This window comes from Dermacentor andersoni, chromosome 3 (assembly GCF_023375885.2).
Source record: "Dermacentor andersoni chromosome 3, qqDerAnde1_hic_scaffold, whole genome shotgun sequence".
Classification (NCBI taxonomy): Eukaryota; Metazoa; Arthropoda; class Arachnida; order Ixodida; family Ixodidae; genus Dermacentor; species Dermacentor andersoni.
In genome coordinates, this window is record NC_092816.1 from 73,783,539 (window position 1) to 73,809,661 (window position 26,123).

At 44.0% G+C, this 26,123-nt stretch overlaps 1 protein-coding gene across 6 annotated transcripts; it reads left to right on the forward strand.

Moving 5' to 3' along the window:
• Positions 1-25,706, forward strand: LOC126545161 (uncharacterized). 6 transcript variants are annotated; one of them, XM_072287206.1, is made up of 8 exons: positions 1-312; positions 3,145-3,211; positions 13,643-13,735; positions 14,865-14,914; positions 15,058-15,093; positions 16,028-16,111; positions 20,669-20,731; positions 24,467-25,706. In XM_072287206.1, the coding sequence occupies exons 3-8, from the start codon at positions 13,711-13,713 to the stop codon at positions 24,587-24,589; spliced, it is 381 nt and encodes a 126-aa protein (XP_072143307.1). In that variant the 5' UTR covers positions 1-312; positions 3,145-3,211; positions 13,643-13,710; the 3' UTR covers positions 24,590-25,706. The 6 variants fall into 6 exon arrangements, with proteins under 6 accessions (XP_072143307.1, XP_054917861.2, XP_072143308.1 ...); XM_072287207.1 differs by lacking the exon at positions 1-312 and adding an exon at positions 321-1,722; XM_055061886.2 differs by lacking the exon at positions 3,145-3,211.
• Positions 25,707-26,123: the final 417 nt, after the last annotated feature.

Consider the following 26,123-nt stretch of genomic DNA (forward strand, 5'->3'; position numbering starts at 1 on the left):
AGGTTATATGCGAGGTTACTTGCGTGCGTACGATCCAAGAGCATGGCCTCCGAAAGCCGCGATACCCCATCTCGGGCCAAAACGTCAAAACCAACTCACTGCCCGTAGTCGACTGCGTTAGTGCAGTTGGGATGTGTAATTAATCGTAGTTAGTTAGTATCGTACAGTTTGGCTGTTCCGAGTGCTAGCGCCCTACAAAGGCTTTGCTACAACGTTCAGCTGCGGCGAGTCGTGTGATGCGCGGATAGACGGACGATGTCTTCTCTCCGATTTCAGAAGCGACCTACCGGCTTGTCCACATAGACTTTCAAGGTGCTGTTATCAGAGAATCGTTCATTATAAACTCGTCTCGACGGCATATGTCAGTCTATCAAGTGCAAAATGCTGCGGAAGTAGCATTCGCTTGCGAAAAAAAAGCGTCCCAGTACTTTTTTTTCAGCCTGCCGTCTGTCGAACGTGATTAGTTCCTTAAGTTGCGGTGTTTGTCATAAAGCTTGCGTTACTCTACTCTTGTACTCGCGTCTTAATCATTTTTCCTGACTGGCCTCCAGACTTATGGTTGTGCAATTGCCCTTATACCTAGGGGCACTTGCACACCTCGTATTCCCTCATTCGGGGCATAATCGTGCTGCCGATACAAAATTTGCAGGTGAAATGTGGAGCGGCTGGGTGCATTTTTAAATCGCTGTTCGCAGCCTAGCTTATACACGCGTGAACCACTGTAATGTGACATTTCTTTCTGTTTTGTCTTTTGTTCTGGCCAAGTGACTTAAAAGGTTTCAGCGAGCTCCGATTAAGGAACTCGAGTGCGGCGCAATACTTACGGTTATCCAGCTTCACTAGTAGCCGCGTCGGCCTTCTTTTTGCTTTGCAGTCCAGCCCTGGTACTCAGATTTGTGCTACACCGCATATGTTAACGCTTAAAGGCCTTTGTTTCACTGTGTTGATGTATGCTTGTGAATGTTGTGGCCAGCTTTACAAAGCCACATCATGTAATGGTCGCTTGCGTAATAGTTCACAATACTGCAAAGATATTGATTGTAAGGTCTAGTTCAGAGGCAGCCAGTGCTGTAGTAATTCAAGATCAGAGTGAAACTACATCCAGTCAAAACACATCCCTCAAGTCAGACGTTTAGCGGTGATGCAACTGTTGGAGATAAAAGGAAAAGCCTCCATAGTGGCACAAAGCTACAAGGTTCATGAAATAATAACACGCATGCAATGGCGAGCTTGGTGCAAATGAATGATGAAGCCGTTTGCACACTGACACAATATATTGCGCAATACCACTCTCAACAACAACAAAAGAAAGCTTACAAATGCGACTGATGCATACACACAGAGAGCCGAGCACAAAACAAACAAAAGAAATGTGACACGATTGGAGTTTAAGAGTTCCATGGTTTTCTTAGCCCTAGCTATGGCAGTTCCAGCAGTTTCTTAAGCCAGTTAATTGCAGCGGCTAGAAAGATTAAAATTCACCGGGGAAGTTCGGATGTCAAGTAATCTAGCAGATGACAAAGACATGGCAGTATAAGAAGCAGATGAATCTTTTGGCCTACGCTGTCTTCAAGTCCATGGTCACTGCCGACAACTAGCACTTAGTTATTGGGTATCTGCTAAGACTTCCAGGAGAAGTAAACCAAACCAGGTATGCGACCGTCAGCAACGTCCTGCTCAAGTCCCTTCACCCGGTTGGCCCCTCGTTTCTCCAACTAACAGGTAGATTTAGCCCTTCACATTTGTCCGTGGACTGTCCTTGGAGGGATTTAAGCTGCTCTATTGTCTGGAACTGCAGGGTTGTCTCCTCGGTGTGTTCGTTGACTGTCTACCCTCCCACATTCGTCTAGGGAACTGGCACCACCTTGACACAGCCCCTCTGATCCCCCTGCATGCCTCGCATTTTCTTCATCTCTACTTTTTCTAATGTTTATACTCTACCTTGTGTTGAAACCATTTATTGCTGCTTCTCCTTTATCTTAGCAGTTTCATTATTGATGCCGTCGAGTACATTGGTGCGTAATACCTATGTAAGGCATCACATCCAAATCACAGAGGCTTGTACAGGTACCTCACACAAAACTTCGCATTTGAGATAAAATTCACCCATGCCTGAGGATTAAACCCCAATCTAATGCCTTTCCAGGCTAGTTACTCTGCTATTTAAGCTGAGCTGGAAGATTTACGAACAAGGTAAAATTAATCAAATCAAAACATGGAAGTACTCAATATGGCAAATCTGTTTGGCAGAAATTTGCAAGGTGGAGGAAGGCTTTTCAAAAGAAAAAGATTATGTTCACTGACAGTACCATGAAATTGCAAAAGGAACCCATACAGATTTTTGGCATAAAGTTTGCAGTTAAATAATTGGTCCTGTTTGAGAATCAACCTGGGACCAGCACCTTTCTGGTGCACCAGACTTTTTCGTCAACAGCAAAGCTGTCTTTGAAAAACCCAAATCGGTGTGCTTTGTAGCTTCGTGCTACTGTCATGTGGATGACAACGTTTACTTGAATGAATATTCCTCCACCTTTGGGAATTTCCATAGAACTGGTCTGCCAAATTGATGGAGAGGTGACTCCTTTTCTGCAGTATTGTTGTATTTGCTGATCGGTTACTAAGGTTTGCATGCTTTCCATCTAGACTCCCTGCCGCATTTGTCTAGGATAAATCCGTGTAGCAAGGTGAAATTATTTGTCACATGCTATGTCTGCTATACATCGGCCTTCACTGAACATTACATTTGTAGTGCATCTAGTGGGCTGTCTCATCAAAGCTTGGTCTGCTGCTTGACATGTGAGTAGGGTTTCACATGATCACAAAGTCTCTCTGGAAACTGCCTGCTCTGGAAGAGATGCAGAATCTGTCTGCGCAATTTTCAACACCGGACTGCAGTGCTATGTTGCCATGGCCAGACCATGTTTCCAGTGCTTTGCTTTGCTGAGCCTTCCTATCATACCCAGTTTCATATTTCGATGGTTACACCATTTTACTCCATGCATTTTCTATGCAAGATTAACATTCACTGGAACGAAACATGAACGTTGTACTTTAACCAGTTCAGAACTTCTAAAGTGCTCTTGTAAAGCCAGTCAGTTACAATACCACTGGAATATTGCAAGTTGTTTTACTGGAATTATGCAGATACGCTATGCTGTGTTCACCAGTGTGCAAAATGAAGAGCCAAGGACCTTTTTCACCACTTTAAGGTGTGAGTGAAATTCAAGTCCGACATTTACACATTATGTTGTTTAAACTTTGATGCAATTTTCACTGTGTGAAAAAGTTTATCTTATTTGTTTCTTTTTTTCAAATGTTTTTTACAAAATTAGTCGAACTCACTGTAGTAGCTTTATAGCTGTGTCACAAAGTTACGCATGGGATTGCTTGTTCGATTGTTTACTTATTAAAATACTCCATAAAGGTGGAAGGTAAAAATGCCAGTGTACTTGGTAAAGAACTGAAGTTTAAAAAAAATTTTCGGACCCTCTTTAAGGGGCCAGGAGCAACACATTAGAATAAATGATTCAAGAATGTTGCATGCAAGTATGAAAGCTTTGGCAGCCTGATTTTTCCATGTCATTTTGATTTCGTTATCTTCTTTACTCCATGATTGTGAAACATTACCAGCACAATTGCGGGGCACATAAGGAGTAATGGTGGGCACCACGAGCACTGGACTACAACTAATGTTTACCTGTCACCAAGCAGCTGCTGTTAGATATCGTAACACAAAGCCCTTTTACTCCTGCATGCGTGCCACTCGTCCTGTGGCTATCATAGTTTCTTTGAGGTGCAAGTAGAATGTGTATTCAAAATGCAATCTATTATTTAAAGTGGTGTAGAACACATACACCCTAGAAAGGGCTGGACTGATATGTTCAACAGTGATATATACCTAGATGTCTTGGCCACCTTGTGCTTGCAAGAGTGCCAGATTTCCAATAGTAAAGCACCTTGAAAAAGGAGGCTGCTTTCAGGAAACTGTTGCAAAAGTTGTGGAAAGCATTGTCACGAAAAAAATGCACAAGTTATTGCACGTTTGCCCTAACTCATGACTGGTGGTTGGGCTGTGGATGCGTGATATGTGTCGTCCATTAAAGAAAATATCAGCGAAGTGTGGTATCAAGGTTGCATTTTCAGTTCCGGGCAAATTGGCAAGCATGCACATGGTGATCAGTGAGACAGTTGAAAGACCTGCCTATGTAAAGAAGCATTTCATGTACTTTATTGTTTGCTGAAATAAGGTGGTCAATATGATGCCATTGTCATGTAGCAGATGCTTTATGTATGAAACGTGGAGGTACTGAAGTGGTTGGCAGAGAGAATATTGCATGGACATGGAACAGACGGCAGGCCCAGGACATCTGGCGAATCACTGCTGAAGATACCTGCATATCCTACTTTCTTAGAACATGCGTCCTTAATAATGTTAAGCCAAATTAATGGGTTGGTCTTTGAAACACTTCAATGTCAGAAGAGGAGATAGCTCCATGAGCACTGCTGTTGTTTGTACCTAACGATAGAAAACAAGGAAGTGAATATGTTGGAGCATGAGGGGCACGAATGCACAGAAAAAGTGCTGTTTGTTATGGCATCTGCCTCCATTTGCCCTGTCTCAAGTAAATGTCGGTTATGGTCTGGCAATTGTTGTGTTTGTTTTCGCTTCTTATGTTCCATCTAATTGCTCAGGTAACATGTTTCAGGATTCTAGCAACTAATTAGCTCATCCAACAGCATTTGTCATACTTTAACTGCATTATCCAAATATAATGAAGGTTAGTTGAGGAATTGTCTTTACTAATAAGTTTTACACATTTTCCTTGAGAAGTGCCAGATTTTTTACTAAAGTGTTGTTGATGATACTGTTAGATCGTTGTGATGGTATTGTTTGGGCCACTTGCTAGCCATTATTAAACGTTAACAGAATTTATGTTATGCTGGGAGTCATGTGATAACAATGACTCCATAAAACAGAAAAGAGATGACCTCTCCCCCACATTACTCCAAGCAACTACCCACCCTAAAATGAGTGTTTGGATCTGCCAGTGCTGTTACAATATGCTTACCAATACCCTAGCAAAATGTCCTCATCTACTAGCTATCATGCATTCATACCTGCTCAAACATTCTGATCAGTACACGATCTTAACGTATCTGTTGCTACATCAGAGTCTAAAGCAACACAGACATGTATTGAAGCACCCAGGCATGTATTGTGGACAAATTTAATGCTTACAAGTTAGAGCTCCTAGAATGTGCTCTTTGCTTTTATTTTTCGCTACTTTAGCTGTCAGCATGATATCGGCTACTACATTTTGTTTATGGGTTATACCATCTTTAACAACAGGATGAGTAGCGGTGCAAAATCTCACTTTCTACTTATTACTCGTAAGATGTATTCTACTTTACCATCTCCTCTTTGCCACTAGTACATGCTGAAGTCATTCTCAGTATGTACAACCAGTTCTATAGACGGTTGCGTGTGCCACTGTTGGAGCATATAGCAATGTTTAAGATAGATCCTCAATGCATCCTGATCTTGTCCTTCTATCAGGCCTCAGAGCATAAAGTCCTCACGAAAGCCACAGATGACTGTTACAGGTTTTCAGTTAGATTTAAAATTTAATTGCACATTTTGCCAATCTAAGCATTCAGGCAAATGCTTTAAAATTTATGTCAGTGTTAATTAGGGATGTAAAATACTGAATAGATGCTGAATTGAACATTGAATCCAAGAAAAGAAAGGGATATATCGAATTGAATATAGAATGTATTTTTGTTTACCACAGTTTAATGCTTAGAAATCTTATGCAAGAAAACCAGGTGCACTTCTTCATGTAAATGATACTCTTTCTCTTGGATGACTCCTACACCTCGCCACGCCAGCTCACCTGTGCAGACTGCACCAACAAAGATGCCACAGAGGCACGTGCAGGTCAGTATGCAAGAAGCAGTGACACTGGTGTCGACAGTCACCCAATTTCTTTTTCTTACACTGAGGCAGCCAGCACACCTCGAACAGGAACTTGACTGCAGGTATGTCAGGAGGGGAGGGGGGGGGGAGGAAAGAGAAAAGTAGAAGGCAGGGAGGTTAACCAGAATAACGTCCGGTTGGCTACCCTACACCGGGGGAATGGGAAAGGGGAAAACAAAGATCACAGGGAGAGAGAGGAGGGAAGGAAAGAAGAAAATTGCGGCGAGTTCGCTGACGCGTGTGGTCTTACAGAAATCGCGTTAATAGTCACAGATGGTCGCACAAACCCGTCGTCCTTAAGAAACAAAAGCGCCTTCACCGCTTTATGGGCCGACAGGCGATGGGGGCGGTGTTCTAGCAGCACCTGCACAGAAAGCGGCCGATTGTCCAGTTTTTGGAAAGCTTTGGCAAGTTCTTGTCTTTCTGGGGCATATCTTGGACAGTGGCACAGCAGGTGGTCGATGTTTTCTTCGGTGCCACAGACCTCGCATGCTGCACTGTTAGTCACTCCAATTAATGTAGAGTGTGCCTTTGTGAAGGCCACTCCTAACCAAAGGCGGCAGAGAAGCGCAGCTTCACGTCGAGAAAGTCCGAGTGGAGGTCGGAGCTGCAGGGAGGGGTTTAGTCGATGCAGTCGCGTAAGTCGTAAGTTTGGCGAGTTCCACTCGGTCACTGTGAGACTGCGTGCCAGGTGTCGAAGATTCCTCTTGTACATATGGCCATAATAAACTTCAGTAAACTTGAACTTAATTATAAACTTGAAGGCAAATGGGGCATTGATGCATTGCTTTTTTGAACGTTTAGTGTACACATACATGTTACACTTTGCAGTGTTACAGAGCGTATTTTGAAGCTTCCCTCTATATTTTGCACCTTTAGTTACTTATGTGTTGTGTGGCCCTCAATGCAGTTCATGTTGTAGCAGCTGCTTTGTCTGTGTATTGCTCATTGGATTAAGCTTTTGATATCCACATGTGTAAAAGGCCTCTACGTCTCTCACATATACAAAATTAGGTTGTATGTAGTTCTCAGTGTTACAATAAAATAAAAGTAAAGAATCCGATTGTGGAATTGTGTTTATTACAGTAATTCCTATGACAGTTATTGACAAGTTGACAACTTGAACTGGTCAATCAGTCATGGGAAGGAATTGTATGTATACATATAGAAAAAAGGGGTATGTGGGTTTTCTTTTTTTTGGGGGGGGGGGGGGGGGTATAGGATTAGGGCGGTACGAAAAAACATACCAACACCGTCCTCTAGACCCATTGCTTTAAGGTACCGTAACAAAGTGTATTATGCATAAAGTTCGTACAACTAACTCTGATATTACGGCAGAGTTCTGACTGGTGTGGTAGAAGTCTGTTGCCAGCTTTGCGGGTCAATGCTGCCAGACTGCCTGTCAAAACTGATGGGGAAAAACACTGTCAAATATAGCAAATGCAACGACGCCGTTTCTGAAGCGCTAATGTTACCAGATCACATGCGCGCAGGCTCCCAGCTCCCGACAGTACCGGAAAGTTGCTGCATAACCCGCACGCTTTTGAATCGCTTGCTTGTTGCGGTCCCTGTTCTCCGACGGTACGAAGCGCTTTCTTTCGCTGCGTACGCTGTGGCTGATCCGTGCAGGATGAGGCTTTCGCTGGATCTGAAATTGAGACGCATTGCATAACACTCGGGGCGCTATGTATTGCTGCGTGCTCTCGCTACAACGGTAGAAAAGGGTTGCATCGCCTTGCTTTGCACAGGCACTCTTCTGGGGCTTACGCTGCCTGCAATACACTTTTCTGAAACTGAGACGTGTCGCATAACACTCGGGGCGCTTTATATCGCTGTGTGCTCTCGCTGCAACGGTAAAAAAGGGTTGCATCACCTTGCTTTGCGCAGGCAGTGGGAGGCAATGACAGTGCTAGTTAACCTTCTCGCAGGCTATGCACAATGGCGCACAACAACGCCTCAAGCAAACACGTCCCGCTGTGTGTTCTGTGTAAGTAAAGTTTAACGTCAACTCGCCACTTTAGCATTGCACTAAACCCTGATGAACTTCAAGCTTCGTAGACGTTACCGCCAATTATCGTCAATCAAAGCACACAGCACAGAAATTTTCGCTTGCATCGATTCGGACAGTGCATCGCATCCGAATAACTTGCGGAGCGCAGCTCTTAGGCGCCCGTTCCTGCGGCGAGCGTCGGCGTTGTCTGTTGTAACCGAGAGAACGAACACAGCGAAAAATGAAAGTGAACTCTGAGCGCAGTGGGAGATGAAAGAAGAGAGCGCGAAGATGAAAGCGGAGGGGGAGGATACAGCGAAAGCATAAGGCTGAAAGCGGAGGAGAGTATGGTGAAAGAGCGGGGAGGAAAGCAGAGTGCCGCACGAGATTACGAGATGGCACCATAGTATTTGTAATCTGTATGCGCGACGCGAATTGTGTAGTACTTTCTGGAAGCTATGCGGGCACCAGCGATTACACAGGAACCTTCCACGAGTCGTGTAGAAGCCGACGCGCTTGACCCGCGGATCACATTTTCGACGATCGCCGACTCAGCTCGCCGCTATCGTTGTGATTGCATGTGGCTTGTTTTGCAATGCTTCGCTCTGTTTGCAACGTGCCGCACGAGACATTGTCCGCGCCAGCCAATACATCGCGAAATGAAAATACGTATACAGCTGCGCTCAAATTTTGCATTAGGGAGCAGCGTAATCGTCGGCGAATTTTTTAACTCAGAAATCGTAGGGCTTTGAGCCACGCTCAATAATGCCTTTAGACGGTTCGAGATATACATAAGTAAATAATAAACAATATATGGAAGAAATGAAAACCGAACAGCAGACGCACCGCTGGAGCTGCGACCTTCGTTTTGATCTTTTTTCCTTCTGTACTGTTTTCAGGTCTCTGATTGGCAATTAGCGGTACTCGCTACTTTCTTGCAGCGGAAACACAACTCACCGGCGCTCTGACATCATGGCCGTGCACAGATCAAACAAATGACGTCCGCACGGGCACCTGGCCGACACCCGCCGGGGGCGGCTTTAGTGTGCATGACTCTATGGCGCGAATTTGTCGTTGCGTCCTTGGGGGTGGGACTGCCCGCGACTTTAGCCGTCTCCCACAAAAGGGGATATCGAGGACAGCTGCGAGTGTTTGGGCTTCGTCGGTCGCGAGCATGCAGACTAAAGGGTACAGGTGGCCAAACAGTGTGGACGAGCCTCGCTCACGGTGTCGGTGAATGAGGATTCACTCGGCCGCATACCGAGGGCTTAAATAGCCTCGACATCGCGGCGGCGCGTCGAAGTCGATACGGCCGGCATTCTGTCTGCAGCTCGTCAAAGGAATTCTTTGTACGCAGCATGATTCGCATTTGGCACTTGATGCCCGCTATGCTTGCCGTGGCGGTGCTGGCGGAAGCGCAACGAAACCCTTACGACGCCCAGCGCTCAAGTTCTGCTTCGGATGCCGCTAGAAGGTTCGACCTCACCGAAGAAGGTACCTATATACTTGGCTACTGACCGGGCATGCAGGCTTCCAATATGGGGGCTTTTTATGGATGGATACTTTTTTTTTTTCGGATACTTTCACTATCGCGTGACCGCGAATGCCTGCAGAAGGCGCGTCACAGCGGCGAGGGGTATTCTGTCAGTCATGATGTCATTGCAGTCAGGTAGTGTAAATGTGCGGGATTCCTTCAGTCGCATCCATTTCCGCCGCCGCCTTTTGCCCAGTCAGCGCGCACTGAAATTAATATCGTCGAAATTGACCGATCGAGAATGCGTCACGTGAGCGTAGAAAAGTTGTGCAAGAGATACCTCACTAAGAAGAAATTGAAGTTTGAAAAGGCAGGAAATTAGTCCAATAAGAGACAGCGATCGATTAGCCTGATAAAGTGTGAAATGAACACACATGTGCACGTGCCCGTGACTAGCAGGTTCATCGTACACCCACTACCCTTTGACATGTTTTCCCGCAAGTCGTAGAAGTCATGGAATTTAGGAAGGCAGGAAAATAAGCCTACCAGAACCAAAAGCTGGACGTATTTCTACGACTTCACGGTAGCGCTCTTTAGGCGTTTACTTCCGGTCTCGTGGTTTTGTCGGTCTCGCTTTATTTTAGGGCGGCCTAACGCTGTTTATTCAAGGCAGGAAATGTTCGCTGCCTGTGTCTTCACCAAACGTTACGCCAATACCTGGAACGAAGCTTAGGCCGTAATTGGTGCGTGTTCGAGTTATCGAATAATTATTTTAAAACATAATTCGATCCAAACTTGTTTCCCATGCAGTCATTTATCGATTGATGTCCAGTCGCGCGCAAAATCGAATTGTGTAGGTTTGCAACTCGGAGGCGAGGGATAGACTGTGCCGCGTGTGTCCTCACGCCGATTGTCGTCCAATGTGAATAAACCTATTTGCTCGATAATTCATTTTCTTCCAGTGGTACAACACGTGGCCGTCCATTTCAACCTTTTCCCCTTGTCTCGTGCTAGCTACTCTATTTTTGATATGCGCACTTCAATTTCTGCTAGTCCATGCTGGAGTAACAAAAGGCGCAAGAACACGGCGGCAAAGCGCGATGTCTTTCAGACGATGATATACGCGTACGTTGTTGCAGTGCGGCACTACAGTAAACTTGGCGGTAGAGGGTCCCTCGACGACCATTCTTTAATGGCTTTTTTCTCCCTTTGGATTTTTTTCGCTTTCTTTTTCTGGCTTTTCATGGTGTCGTTTTATGCATATGCGCTGCTACATGTGTGTATGTAATGCTGGCATTGAGTGGATCAGGAAAGCAGTTGCTGTGTAAGTGATGTTTCAATGATGGCTATTTCGAATCATTTGATCAAATGGTACTGGCTGGAGACAATCTGATAATAAGGATGTTTTTTTTACTGGCCGAAACTTGTTGCCCTTGCGTGAAGAAACTGTATGAGAATTAAAAGTAAATTTTTCTTGATACATGTTTGCCTATTAGCGTTGGCGTGCGTAATGAAAATGCGCGTAACTTATGCCGGTCGATGCAAAACGCCTCAAGGCTGGTGCACTCAGTTGGGATCCTGAGGCTGTAGCAGGAGGTGTGAGAGGAAGACGAAGACGAAGTGAACTGAGCATAATGAGGCAACAACGACGTATCTCCTTGCCTTTGTTTCGATAGTTTTGTTATAGTGGATGCTTAGTAGTGCTTCTTGGACGAGAAGCCGTCCGAGGCGATGACAGACGGCACGCCATCACTTGCGTCGAGCACACCTCTTTGCACTTTGGCCCTTAGTGCTAGAGTGTAAGTCTCGCCACGTCGACATGGAGATTTCCGGCTCCTGTTTCTATAACAGCGAGACCATGGACTCCGACAACGACTGCACCGTCATAGAGGACAAGCGACTGACGAGGAGATGCCGCAGGACAAATAAAGACGAGAGTGAGCAGGGCCCCGCCCTGCCTTCTCAAACTTACAGGATTGCTTTTGTTCCTCTCGACGTCTCGAAGAAGTTAAATTCGCGTATAGAAGTTAGATTCTGTGCACCCACCTTGATAATCTGACTCCAAAAGGAATTGACGAAGTGCGTTTCAAGATCAAGAAATACGTAGTCGTAGCGGAAGTAGCGACGCAGGCCGCACTAAAATAAACGGAAGGCCGTGCTAATACCAAGACACAGAAATCCGGTCGTTCCTTTTGCACGGTGGTCGCACTAGGGCAGGCGTCATTTCCGATGTCGTGATTGACATCAGCGACGAAGAGTTCCAAGCGCTTTTGTCCTCAGCAATGAAGGTCATTGATTTTCGTCGCTCCGGCCGCTCGACAAGCGTCACGATATTTTTCGGGGGAGACACGCTACCTGATCACGTCAAGATGGGCTATACATGAGGTATACGGTGCGTCTTCACGTGCCCCGACCACTGCAACGTTGCAAGTGCCTGAAGCTAGGCAAGTGCCTCCGCTGTGCAGGCAGTCGGGACGTATGTTTATCCGCAGTAAAAGAAATGAAATGCTCGAATTGCGATGGACCACACTAGGCCAATTCCTAAAATTGCCCCAAGCAGGAAAAAAGGAGATAAAGAAAAGGGAGAAGAGTGGATGTGCCTTGTGAAACTACTGGCTTCAATTCGTGCACTGCAATATGTGTGGTAAATAAGCTAGCTTTGCTAATTATTCAAATATGCACATGAATTTCCAGTGTAAGCGATGTCGGCCCCATCGAGTAATCTAGCTCAACTAGTAGATTTCTTCTAATACCAAATGGTTTTAAAAAATTCTGTTAAAGTTAAAATACGCGGTATGAAGAGAGAGGGGGGGAGGAAGGGGGCATTAGAAATCTATGTTATAGGATTACGTATAATAAATAACTAAATGACTGAATAAATGATATATTAATAAATCACTATTAGCAAACTTTTTTTAACCCGTCAAGCATCTATACATGCAGGCAGTGTATGTTTCCCAAGCAACCGCTCTGCCACAGGAATGACACAGGAGCTTTATACCGAAAAACAGCACCTCCAATGAGTCTGACTCGAGGGCGGCGCTCTCCTTATCTCGGTGAAGGCAAGAAAGAGTTTCCGGTAGAGGTCAACTTCTGGACCGTGGGAGAGGCCATTGAGAGGAGAAGAGAAAAAAATTTTGAAGCATCGCTTGTCTCGAGGCGAAGGCAACGGTATGCATTCTCTGCAAGTATGCATACACAGCGCATACTCTGCATTACCGGGCATGATGGCGCTGAAATGCGCAAAACACTGATGTGCAATATTTTCTTTCAGAATTATCATTGCGATAGCAATTACATACGGACGTCCGAGGAGCGTTTGCGCCGTCGCCATTAAGGTGTCCTCCCTCTACCGACGGCGCATGTGTGTCTATAGTACAGATCGTTTCCAGAGACGGAGTGCCGTTTGACTGCCAAAACGACAAAGCGAAGTGGACGCATCTTCAACGTTCCGCTCAAATGGCTCGGTCGCGAAGCCGGAACGGTGTTCTGCCTACCGCTGCTGGTACGAGCGTGGTGCTATACGGATACTACATATATGTACGCTAGCGTTCCTGCTGAGTTGCTGTGTGTATGCACTGGTTTGAATGAGACAAACATTAAGCGCCAAGCTAACTTTGTCTGACATTTCACTTGGCGCTGGCTACAATGCCGACGGTTAACCGTCGGCCTCATCTCGTGCACCCGATCGAGGTGCGAAGTCTCCGCTGCCTTCACCACCACTACAGCGCGCTTCTCGCGCATCAAGCAAGCTTTTTGAGACTTCCGGTGCATATGCCAGGCCGCTGTTCTTTCTGACCAATTACAATTACTGCATATAGATGGTGACTAGGTGCCCAAGAGCAGTTTGCGTTGCGTGCTTCGACGCGCCATGTCGGACTCGCATATGGTTAGAACACTGTCCGAGGAGTTCATCCGCACGCTAAACTGCCATCGATTTGAGTGATATTCGGGCGATACTGCCAATTTTTTTTCTCGTTTATACGTCACCATTAAGACGTGATGAAGATAACTTATTGCGAGCAGGAAACGATGCTGCGGACGCGGCACGGTTGGACAGCTTTGGCACATGTACGGAGTGTGTCACATAACGCATGTTCGCTGTAAAAAAAAAAAAAAAAAGCTGTAGTTGTTTATAGCATGCGTGCAGGTGACAACGCGATTCCCTTCTGTACACCACTGAATGCTTCATGTTCTGCAGGCTTCTTTCGCCTACGGACGTTAGTGTGTGCTCTGAGCGAAGAAGGCAGTAGAACCGGCTTGAGCCAGATGTGCCGACGTCGATTTCACAACGGTACGCTGGCAGCATTCAGCACAGTACGCACTCGCGACATTGTACTGTCGCGATCAAGCGAACTAGAGGTGTGTCATGCTGAAAATTTGCTTCTGTAGAAATTTCTTGAGTAATTTCTACCGGCGAATCATTGTTGCTGACCCGCCCCACTGGATTAGTGGCCGTGGCATTCTTCTGCTGAGTACGATCGAGATCGGGGGTTCAAATCATGGCCGCGGTGGCCCCATTTCAATGCAGGCGACCTGAAATACAGTATATGAAAAAAAAATAACGTTTGAGTACTTATATTCTGGTGCACCTTAATAGAGAAATCCGCAGGCCTCCACAATGGCGTCCCTCACTATCCATTTTGCAGCTTCCCGAGCGTTCAATGTCATAGTTGAACTTCCTTTTCACCGCTTCAGTTATTAGCATAGGATACTTAGAGCGGAAGGTTTTCTGATATATTGGCCTTCAGATCGAAGTAGCTTATGCGAACTGAAGATTGCCATGAGGTGGTTGTAATGGACCTGCTCCCACTCAGAGCGTGGTCACGTGGCCACTATTGAAAATAGCCTCAAGCGCTGCCTCACTGATATTATTGACATGGCTGGGCGAACTTATGCAGCATTACCGTGCTAGTCCCTGCATGTTGCGTAAATAGATTATGCGCTCCGATTTTCGGGTGCGAAATGATTAATTGAAATATATATATATAAAGAAATGATCTAGTAAAAAAATGTAATGGTTTGAATACCCCGATCGTCTGGAGTCAGTAAAATTGGTACGGCAATAACTCAAAAGTGACGGGGCTGTTTATATAGCAATTGAACAGCACAGCTTGATACCTCCTACGTTTCAGGCATAACGGCCTGGAATCCCATGTGTTTGAGGCCTAACCGATTTCTCAAGCAGTACGTATGTCTGTATATTAAAAACTGCTGTAGCTGGATACTGGCGTAGAATTTAATTCTCTTTACTGACGTGAATTGCATGTGGCGTGCGCACACTGGACAAGACGCTGATCACGACGATGCATGTGTGGGCAGGCAACAGAGAAAATGTAACATCTCGAGGATGCTAGGGTTGGTGAACTTGTGAAATACAGTCAAGTAACGCGCTCTGTAATTATCTATTCGACTCCTTGCAGAACAGAGATGCTACGATCAGCAGCACTTCACGCAGCAGGAACTGCAAATGGTAAAAAAAATACATTTATTTGTTTACTCAGTAACAATAATAAAAAGTATATGAACGCATGCATGTGTTCATACATTGTTCTGCGGTTATTAACGATGTATCGTGACTTTTATTTTCTTTGAAACTGTCACGTCATTCTGTAGCTGAGGACCGTTGACGACAAGCTCCGAAACGGCGAGGTGAGTGGGCGCAACTTTCACATTTTCTTGGAAACTAAAAACACTGATGTATTATAAAGCACCGTGAAAGTGAGGGTAGACTGGCATTAGCTTCAAAGTCTCATTTTGTACGAAATCACAAATGAAAACTTCTATCTACTTTGAATGTTGATGTTGCGGACTCTTGCAATAAAAGCTTACGGACCGATCTTTTTTTAAATTCATTTTTAATGTTGTGTATTGTACCGCATATCCGCTTATCTTGGTATGTGTATATATTTATAAACGCGCCTTTTCACTCAACCATACAGTAGTAAACGCCCGTAGTGACCCCTCTTAGCTCTGTCCTTGTCTATTTTGAGCTCTCAGCCTTACGTATTTCAGTTATATATATATTAACTTGCCTAACAACGCGGGCTAATGAAATAGGCAATCAAGTTGGTTGTGCCAGCTTTCTACGTGCGGAACTCCCGACTTGTAACTTTACGAACAAAGCGGTAAAAAAAATTGTATCAGTCTATCATTACGAAGCCAAGCGTTTCTTGTCGTTTTCATTACGCCTTGCGGTGAGGCGTCCGTCTCTTTACAAGCACGCGTCAGGTATTTGATATTTATGGTTTAACATAATAAAGATTTAATAAAAAAAAACCACTGAAAAAAGAAAAGAACTAGTCTAGATTCACCGCGATACTCTAGTATGTAGGAGCATACACGCAGTCTTTGACTTTGGGACCCTCGTCTGTGCATTGTATCTTACCAATTCAGTGTATTTAAAGAATAATAAACTGAAACTGAAACTGAAATATGTTCTCGTGATCACTCAAGTGTTTGGATGTTGAAAGCAAAAGCGAGTCATGATGTTCCAATTCCAAACTCCACATTCTAGTATGGAGTACTGAAACGTACTGCAATACGAAGCAGTGGAACATGCGTTTTCTTGTCTGTTTTCTTACAGATCACCAGAGTGAGGTCAACATACCCGAGCAATGTGTCCCAAACGGAGAGAGAAATGTTTAAGGAGAGAATATACAGCGCCATTGTAAGCTCATAGTTTTCTTCAGTTTCAAAGAACGCATTATCCCTTCAGTCACGGCTTTGACATTTGTGTACGCGAATTAAGTTTGCTATTTACATGCAGTGATGGTAAGAAATAGGCCGCGCACATTAAGCATGGGGTAAATTAAACATTGAGCTTACCTTAAGTACGTTCATTTTACTTCTGTGTGAAATGTATCGCTTTGATGAAGACGCTACCGTGTTTGAAGGGACGTTTGACGTGGGGCGTTTCGGTAGCTACTGCGAAATACTTTTCCGCCTCTTTCTAGTAGTGCTTGCAGCCAATAAATAACTTGTGCCCGTAATTTTAGCTGCTGGTTCACTTTTTTTTAATGAACAAACGTAGCACGGCTCAAGTGCTACCTGGAATAAGCGATCATAATGCTGCGCTTTGTGAAATGAATGTTGAACATTTAAGAATCATTAGAACAGCTAGCAAACAGACCAGTATATAACTACGAAAAAGCAAATGTAAGCGAGATAAACAAACCGTTGAATGAGTACCATATGGTATTTGAAACATATGCCGACGACACTGGAGTAATTGAATTATGGTCTATATTTGAGGAGATGTTTGAACTGAAGCAGCGCTTTGTTCCGGCATGGTCATTAACGAAAAGAAGAAGTAAAAGCAAACTTTAGTTTACTCGGGAGTTACGCAGTCTTACACGCAAAAGGCAACACGTTTACAGCAAATTTAAAGGAAAGCCGATACGTGAGAATCGGTTGAAGCTACATGAAATTACAGAACAAATGAAAGTTGCAGTAACAGCTGCAAAACATTCATTCGGCATTTCAATGGAATCGAAATTAAAGGATAATACAAAGGAATTCTGGAAACATGTAAAGAGAAATGAAAACGACACTGTAACAATGCCACCTCTTGTGTCTGGCAACAACTTTGTTGATGATGACGTATGAAAAGTTGAGTTCTTTAATACGTATTTTAGCTCTGTTTTCAGCCGTGCAATTGGACATGATGATACGAATACCGTGAATTTCCAGCCAGTGATCAGTTCTACGATGTTATCAATATCAGTGGTATAGAGTATTTGTTGCACAATCTGAAGATTGCTAAGGATGGGTGACCTGACGACTTGCCAAACAAATTTTATAGACTTAGTGCTCAGTAGGTCGCACCGCACTTGAAGATTATTTTCGAAAAATATCTTGACGAATCCTGCCTTCCAGATGACTGGAAAATTGCAAGCGTTGTGCCAGTTCAGAAATCTGCTCTTCGTCACACCGTGTCAAAGTATAGGCCAGTATTACTAACTTCATACTATTCATTGTTTAATCCTCGTCAGCATTGTTTTCCAAGGGGCCTATCTTGTACTACGCAGTTGACTGAATTTGTGCACGACGTGGCAGGGGCACTGGAGAGGCGTCTTAGCGTGGACTGTGTGTTCTCGGATTTCAAAAAGGCCTTTAATACCGTGACGCATTGTTTACTAATTTAAAAAAATGGCATTTTAGGATATTAGCCCCCAAGTGACATCATGGGTAAAAGATTACCTATGTTTACGTCAGCAGTTTGTGGTTGTGAATGGCACTGAGTCTCAGAGGGTGCAAGTTCTGTCCGTTGTTCCGCAAGGCTTCGTGTTGAGACCGCTATTGTTCTTGCTGTACGTCAATGACATTATTGGCGGAATAGTATCTCAAATGGGGTTATTTGCTGATGACTGCGTTCTCTATAGAGTAGTCACTTGTGACTGTGATGTTGAAATGTTTCAGGGACACTTTAACAGAATTTCGGAGTGGTGCATCAAATGGAATATGAATTTGAATTTGTCTAAAATTGTTCATATGAAATTTCCGAGAAAGAAAAATCCTGATGTGCAACCATATGTTATTAGGAATGGAATGTTTGAACAGGTATTCGAATTTAAATATTTAGGTGTTTGTTTTACCCCTGAATTGAACAGGTTCCGTCACGTCGATTATGTCGCTGCTAGAGCATGCAAAACCTTGGGATTTCTTCGCCGAAATGCACACACTTTTGCACAGTCATGTCGGAACACTCTGTACAAGATTTATGTCAGCTCGTTTCTGGAATACGCGTGTACGGTTTGTCACCCGCCTACTTGCAGAGATAAAGATAAGTTGAAGTGGGTGCAGAACATTGCCTCTCGTTTCATATCTGGCACACGCGGGGCTCGGTACAGTGCATCGCGTACGAAGAAAGCGCTCAACTGGGAATTACTCGACACGCGCCCAGAGATGTTGCGTCTGAAGTTTTTTCATGCTATTTATTATTCGGCTGTTTGGGTTGATCGCGAAAAGTATGTGCAAGAGCCTTTTTATAGATCCAACCGTGTTGACCATGATTTTAAAGTCCCTGGATTCGTGACAAAAACTGAATTGTTTAGAATGTCTTTCCTTCCTAAAACCATTAGGTAATGGAACAGACTGCCGAGTGATGTTGTGAGTGTTGAATCAAATGGTGCTTTCTTTTTGATGTTGTAGATGTGCATTGCTAAGGGGCTTTGCACTTATAACTCTGCCTAGAAGCAGAGATGTCATATGTACTTCTTGTACGCCACCCCCCTCCCCACACACTGTAATGCCTTGGCGCTGTGGGTTCCTTAATAAAAAAAAGTCATATTTAGTTACTCTGCAATTACATTGACTCCCTGTAAGATGCACAAAGAGGGATTCTACCACCTTTGTTTGCTTTCAATGGAGTCTACAGAACCGTGACATAAAATTATGTAAATTTCACACGTTTGTAGACAGTCAGATCATAATTCGTGATTTGAGGGGGTTTATTTGTGTACGGACGCAAACGACGCAGGTTCGCATACGCACGTACGTACACAAGCACATAGACACAAATACGCACATACACGAAGACAACAAACACGCTACAGATACGCGCACGCACACACACGGTTTTGTTTTGGCCTCACTGCTTTATCTATCTGCAGAAATGATCTAACCAATCAGACTGACGTAAACGTTCGACTATTCCCAGGTGACGGTGCACTGTACCTTACTGGTGCAACAATATAATCGAGAACCGTGACTATCAAGTAAAATAGTAATTCCCAGAACAAGTCTGTTCACTGGTGCACTGACTGGCAAATGGCCTTGAACGCAGAGAAAATCTTTTATTTGTCTATAACACAGAAGAGATCAACCCTTCCCTTTCCTTACGGGCTTGATCACCTGATTCTACGGAGAGCTGCACACTACGAGTACCTGGTAGTCAAAACTAGGAACGCGCATGCGCAACAAATAGTTAGAACTTACGGATGTGGAGTGCACTTATTTGGCTGCTCACAATAGACTTAAGAAACCGGAGCTTCTACACAGCTGCAGTGCTTCCTGAAGCATAGTCTTTCGAGACAGCAGTTCCTGGATCGTCTAAACATTCCGCGCTTAGATTGGCCACAAATGGTAATTTCTAGTCGTCTTGAAGTGCCTTTTCTCTCCGTAGGCTCTCAATAGCATTTCTCATCACGTATATTGGAACTTAAACGAAATTCGAAATAATTCTAACACACACAGAATCCTTGAATCGTATGTATCTCAAATAAGAAAGACTATTCAATTTGTATTCGAGATTACAAATACGCGCATACACCTTTTATATCTACTAGTTCCGAAAAATAGTATTTTTGTTGCAAAAATTTTGTTTATTGTTATTCGTGTATGGGCGCATCACTCAAGAGATTCTACAATTAGAAATAGCTCGACAGGATTTTAGCGACCACCATGGAATGGTCCAAGCACACGTAATACATCTGCACGAAAGCACTAAAAAAAGCTTGGTTACGTACGTCGAACAGTGACCTCCACCCCTGAAAAAGCAAAGTTGCCAATGCACAAACAGTATAAAACGTTGGTCCGTCCTTTATTTTAATATGCTTCGCCGCTTTGGAACCACCGTAGACAATGCGACATCAATACTGTAGTAGAAGTCAAAAAAAAAAAAAAATACTATCAGGTTCATTTGTTGAAAATACGTCCGTGATTCCTTGCCGACTTCAGCTCTTCGCTCGCTAAAATTAACTATTACTCTTAAAAATACAACACACTGAGTCGCTGAAATTAATCTTTTAAATTACCTGTGACGATTTTCTGACAGCAGCAGCATTACGGTTACTAGCCATTGCATAACTCGAGGTTAACATGCTGTTAGCATAAAATCGCTTTAGTACGTAGCACAGCCTTTCCCCGCACACAGTTGAACATTGGAACTTAGTTGTTGGTAACACTCGCTCATTACCTTTCTTTCATTTCAAGCAATCCATCAGATACACCTAATGATATGATTATAACGCGCACTCCTGCGCTTAGTTTGTCATCGTACCACTGTATTTCCCAAATTAGATAATACTTAATTATCATAAAATATCTGATTTACTGTTCCACATATTGTATTCGGTATTTATGTAAACCCTTTGCACGTTATGAAGCATTTTCGTTAAGTTCGCGTCATATGTACTCGCATTTTGTCTCCATTTTCCCACTTTTGCTATAGCTCATGTGGGCTGCAGCATATATGAACGAATGAAGTGTTTAACGATACTTTCAGACGAGCATCGCACCAAATGAGCGAGCGGCCCGGATCATCAAGGAAAAATTGGAGAACTTTGTTGTGAGTATAAACAGGAAAAACGGGAATTCGAGTCGTTTAGTTTTTTCGCCGTGCTCAGTTGGTTCTTGTCATATTTTGCGGGTCTACTTGTGATGCAATAGGGGACGTGTCTGGGCCACAGCGGTAAATGTAGTGTAATCAGCGCCAAAATGTTGCCCACGAAAGTTAATTCCTGCAAAAAAAAAAGACGCCGGTTTATGCTTCTTTTTTCGAGCACAATTCTCTTCCAGCGTGCGCAGATAACGCAAATAAATAGGCTGATGTCACTATTCTCAATTATATTACTATCCGTCTTATTAAAGACCGTGCCCGCAGACCAACTTTGATAAGATTGGGGAGAAGCTACCGTTTGAGCAAGCTGGTACGACATTCTCGCTAGTATATAGCCCGATGACACGCGCACAAATTTAACGCGTATACATACGCATATCGGTTGCCTTGCATACCGTATTTCCCAGCTTACGTTAGCCAAGCTGCTCAAAGAAAAATTCCCAGGTGTCCTTAACTCTCACCTAATAGAAGCTAAGGCGAAAGCCTTGTAAAGCCTACGGTATCATTCACCTAATTCTTCCTTAATCCTTTTTAATGCACCATAACCTGCTTTAGTCCACCCTAATCCACCTTAATTCTCCTTAGTCCACCCTAATCCACCTTAATCATCCTTCGTCCACATTAATCAACCTTAATCCACCTTAATCCTTTTTAATCTGTCCTAGTCCACCACAGTTCTACTTAATACACCTTTATCCCTCTTAATCTACATTAGCCAACCTGAATCCAAACACTAATCAATCATTAATTAACTTTGCTAATCATCATTTCTCATATATTGTACACGGCAGGACATGATTTGGTTCGTTTGTGGCCTTCCTTGGGTGACGTGATATTTTCTGTACCTCACAACGCGACCTTGAAACATGAAGATTTAAGACTTTCGCTTTAAAAAGAAGATTGAAAAAGCACGCTGCATGGTACGGTTATACGGCCTATATGGCGCTCGGTCGTAAGAGGTCTGACAATCGAACACCATAGATCTGAGAATCGTATCTTGCCGCCTGCTCTTTATTATCTTTTTCTTTTAAGAGCTTGACGAACGTTAGCTGGGACCCCCTATATGTATGTTATATGTGTATGCGTATATAGACGCTGGCCTGTTTGAATCACCGGTGCAATTTTTTTTCTTCAAGACTTTACAAAGATGTCTTGAGGTTAAGTAAACATTACTGCACAATCTGCATGCAGAAGTGCCAGAAAATTGAGAATGATAAATCTAAACACCTGTCACTTTTCAGAAATGCATGGCCAACAGCTACCAACGTCCTTATTCAGGGGGTCGCAATCAGAGAGAATGAGAAGATGCTTTTTTTTTCTGCCTGGTGTTGGAATAGCGTCATCGTCCTGTACAACGGTGCCTGGTCCTTTGATAAGGATGTTCATCGCTGTGTGATATTCGTCTGAGCACTGTGCTATCGCGACGTTTGGGAAGTGAATAAAATGAGTTATCTCACAGTTTATACGTTAACTGCTTTTTTTTTTTTTTTGCACAGAGCTGACGCAAGTTGACGGAAAGTTGACTAAGGAAATAGATTCTAAATTTTTAGAGGCGCTCTCGCAGAAAAAAGAAATAATGCACTTGATTTAATGTGGCTGTCATGGCTATCGCTCACGGTTATCCAGCTCTCGAGAGCCATTCTTTAATCCAAAGAGAAGCTTTCTGGTTTGGGGATTTTAGAACTGAGCTCTACTTGTGGCAACGCATTACATGTACGAGTACCTGAGTGAGGATCAACTTTGTAGCTTGCTGCATGCAGGATAGTAGGGGTCTGCGAATAGTAATATTTTGATACCGAATTGAATATGAACGGAATAATGCCAGAAGCAAATGGAATGGAACCGTATACTTTTCTAGTAATAAGGAGCCGTTCTCACCATCTTATTGCTCGCCCTTCGTACATATCGTCCCGCTCTGACCACATGTTTGAAGTTGACGTTCCATGTTTTAGAACGAAAATGTGTCATCATTCTTTTATTCCCAAAGGCGGTGCCGACTGGAACGACATTCCTCCTGCATCGCTGCCATTTCTGAAGTTGACAATTTCAAGACCATTGTATTTTAGGCCGTTTTTCTAGACCTATTGTATAATTATGTACTGTGTTTTTTTTTGTACTTAGCACTACTTCCTGTAAGGCCTTGGCGCCAGGAAAGTGTCCGAAATAAATAAATAAATAAATAAATAAATAAATAAATAAATAAATAAATAAATGTGAAATGATTGTTCGCGTCCTAGTATATTCACAGTGTTAGCGAGTTAGAATGGACGCGGCGAGGGGTCTTCGTTTGCTTGCTCAAACCAAGAGCCAGGCTGCTTTAGCACCCCTAGCATTCCGAACTGTCGCCTACACAGACTTAATCCGTCACTAATACTGCCAGCGCCAACGCACCTTTCCCACAGGGATGCAACTTTACTGTGCCGTATCTCTTTATAGGATGGCACTTATTAAAGGTTATTTCTTATTGGGGGGGGGGGGGGGGGGGGGAATGGCAAGCTCACCCTTGTGTGACTCGTGAAAATCTTGACGACACAGTCGAACTCATGTTGCCTTGTTGCCATTGTTATAACGTCGAATTTAGCGGCCGGTTTTCAACCCGACAAGCCGATTCGATTCGACTTTATTAGCCCGGAACGTGGCCCATACAGGGACGCTGTAGGTCGCGCATGCGTTCCGTAGCGTTTTTGTTTGTTCGGTGTAGTTTTACATGCTTGTACACATGTGACGGCACTTTATAGAAAAAAAATACATTTTCGCTTGTTTTCATGTGTAAACATGCATAAAGACGGCTTATAACAATCTATTTCTTAAAAGCAGCGTTTCCACTGTCGGCCGACGGAGCCCTATCCATCGCGTCGCAAACTTTTCTTGCGTGGTTCTAAACACTGGAGCGGCAGTTCAGGTGGATAAACAAATCCTAAAAAGCAGGATTGAACATCTGACTAAGAGACCAGAGGAATATTTGCTGCGGTGCTACAAGCTTGTAACAAAGGCTTGTCACGTATAAGTTCTGAAAAAATTACCTTGATTTTAACCCGTTATAACTTGCTCTAGTCACGACTAGTTGTGCATGTTAATACACCCAGTTATCGCACTTGTAGGTGGACGGTTTGCAGCACGCATAATCTGTTATTTGTGTGCGCATTTACGCTGTTCGAAAGGAATGACGATGTTGCTGTTCTGTACAAAATGCAGTACGTGTCTGCCATAATTAAGTTATAAACGAAATCTGCACGCTTTGAGCAGAATATCGTGCAATTTTTTTGTACAGGCTGAATTTGCGTGCATTCTTTTTCAACATTAGTTTAGCTACCTGCACGGCGCGCCTATATGCATTGGAAAAGCAGTACGTCGCTTCCTATATCTAAGCCTCAGTTTTTCATGCGTCGTGTGGTTTTGCTAAAAAAATCTACCTGCACTTCGGGCTCGACAGCAGAAAGCAGCCGAAACATCCTTCAGGAAGCATAGCTCAGGCGTACTTAATTCCTACGATTTGATTACCCGACTATAGACATCCTGCACCTAACGTAGTGCATGTGAAAGTGTGGTATAGACTCATGTTTTCTCTCCCTCTCTCTTTCATTCCCCGTTCCCCTCCCCACGTGTAGGGTAGCAAACTGGACTCAACCTGGTTAACCTCCCTGCCTTTCCTTCTTCCTTTCCCCCCTCTCTCTTCTTCTATAGCACGCACGAAGCCAGCGAACGCTCGCGGCAACCGTGCGAGCCAGAGTGAGCAGCGTCCTGGACGTGACGTCACTCGCGAGAGGATGCCACTCCAATTTGTCGCCGCTAATTGGGTTCGTGTAAACGCCAGCTATATAGGGTTGCCGTACATCCCCGATGTCCTTTATGGTACGAGCCGTGTTTCTGACGGATACTTTCTGACGGATCCGGAAGGAGAAGCTCAAGGTGGGAGAGCGCAACAGAGGAAGAATGGATGCGCGTGTACACATCCGCGTGAGCTACTCCTATTAGCCACAGAACCCGGTGAAAGCCGAGGCGAACGTTGAATGGCGCGCTCTGTACCTCAAACAAATTCGGTCTGGAGCCTGAACAGCTACAAACGTGTTTGCTCAACCCTTTTCCTCGAACGCGGATTGCGAAATGGTTGCGCACGCTATATAAATCGCACGAAAAAAAAAAAAAAAAAAGACAGGCAGCTCCTTTTTTGCTCGAATAGAGTCGTCGGTAGGCCGAATAGGTTTCGCATGGAAAATAAAAGTATAAAATGGTTTTTATGTTTGTATTCACGGGTGAATACGGTGTTCTCTCCATCTCTTTCCTATTAAGAATGGTGCGTACCTGCGCGGGACAAAAGTGCACTTCGAGCTTTCGTGCGCTTCACATGATCCTAGTTGCTTAATTTTTACAATGCTCACAGGCTCAGCTGATTTGCATATCCGAACGAAACCATAATGAGATACATTCAAAGAAATTTCAAAAGAAGATGCCTGTCTTGTAAGGCACGTGCGTTAATAGGTCTGTGCCTTGCGTCATTTCAGTAGTGTATACAAAGGTGCGGCCGAGCGTACGTCGGTTAATCAAGCTTGTGTTTAAAGGTACGCCTTTTAGGGAGCACCAAAATGCGCTGAAAAGCCCTGTTTTCTCGCCGTCACACTTGCTAACGCATTGCTGTGACTGCGGGTGCACCGCAAAATTCGCTCGGACCAAAATTCTGTTTCATCCACTCGGACCAATTGACAAGCGAAATTTTGTGACGCCCGTAACACGCAGAAAGCAGAACGATAGCTCTCCAAGAAAATTTTTTTTTTTCAGATTGCGCAGATCGGTGATAGCCGAGCAGCACACTCCTTTTGATTGCTTTGTAACTCCTTTGATTTTTCTCCTTATTTATTATTTTTCTGCATTAAGTGATCTAACCACGATTGCTGGTTCCTTCAATAAATTTTCTAGTTGAAAGTGAGTGGTTGTGTTGTGTCTACTCATTCCTTCGTCTTCATTGCGCTGTTGTTGTTATCAGCCATGAACTATTACCAACTTGCCCAGTTTTCTATCCTCTTCAACGCAAAGAACATTAGCGGTAAGCCAAGAAGGCAGCGTCAACGCCTCAGTTACACCTGGTATTTAGGACGACATAGATTTTTTTTTGAGCGTCAGACTCGATCAAATGTACCGTAGGCCGGATGCGGGTATATTTTCTCAACGATACTGGCAGAAATACGCACCACATGACTTCTGGTGGCGTGACGATCGCTGTTGACATGCGCCACCGCGCTACATGCATATCGGTTTGCTGCGGTATATATAAGTTGCGATGTAGGACGGCGTATAAGCAACGCATTCGCGCACTCCTAGCACTGCGCCTGCTAGTCATTGTGGC

Bases quoted from the DNA above. Each gene is read 5' to 3' on its own strand.
- LOC126545161 (XM_055061880.2), top strand. From the start codon at position 9,326: ATGATTCGCATTTGGCACTTGATGCCCGCTATGCTTGCCGTGGCGGTG. The intron at 14,915-15,057 runs GTAAAAAAAATA...GTCATTCTGTAG, and splicing joins CGCAGCAGGAACTGCAAATG to CTGAGGACCGTTGACGACAA. The intron at 15,094-16,027 runs GTGAGTGGGCGC...GTTTTCTTACAG, and splicing joins ACAAGCTCCGAAACGGCGAG to ATCACCAGAGTGAGGTCAAC.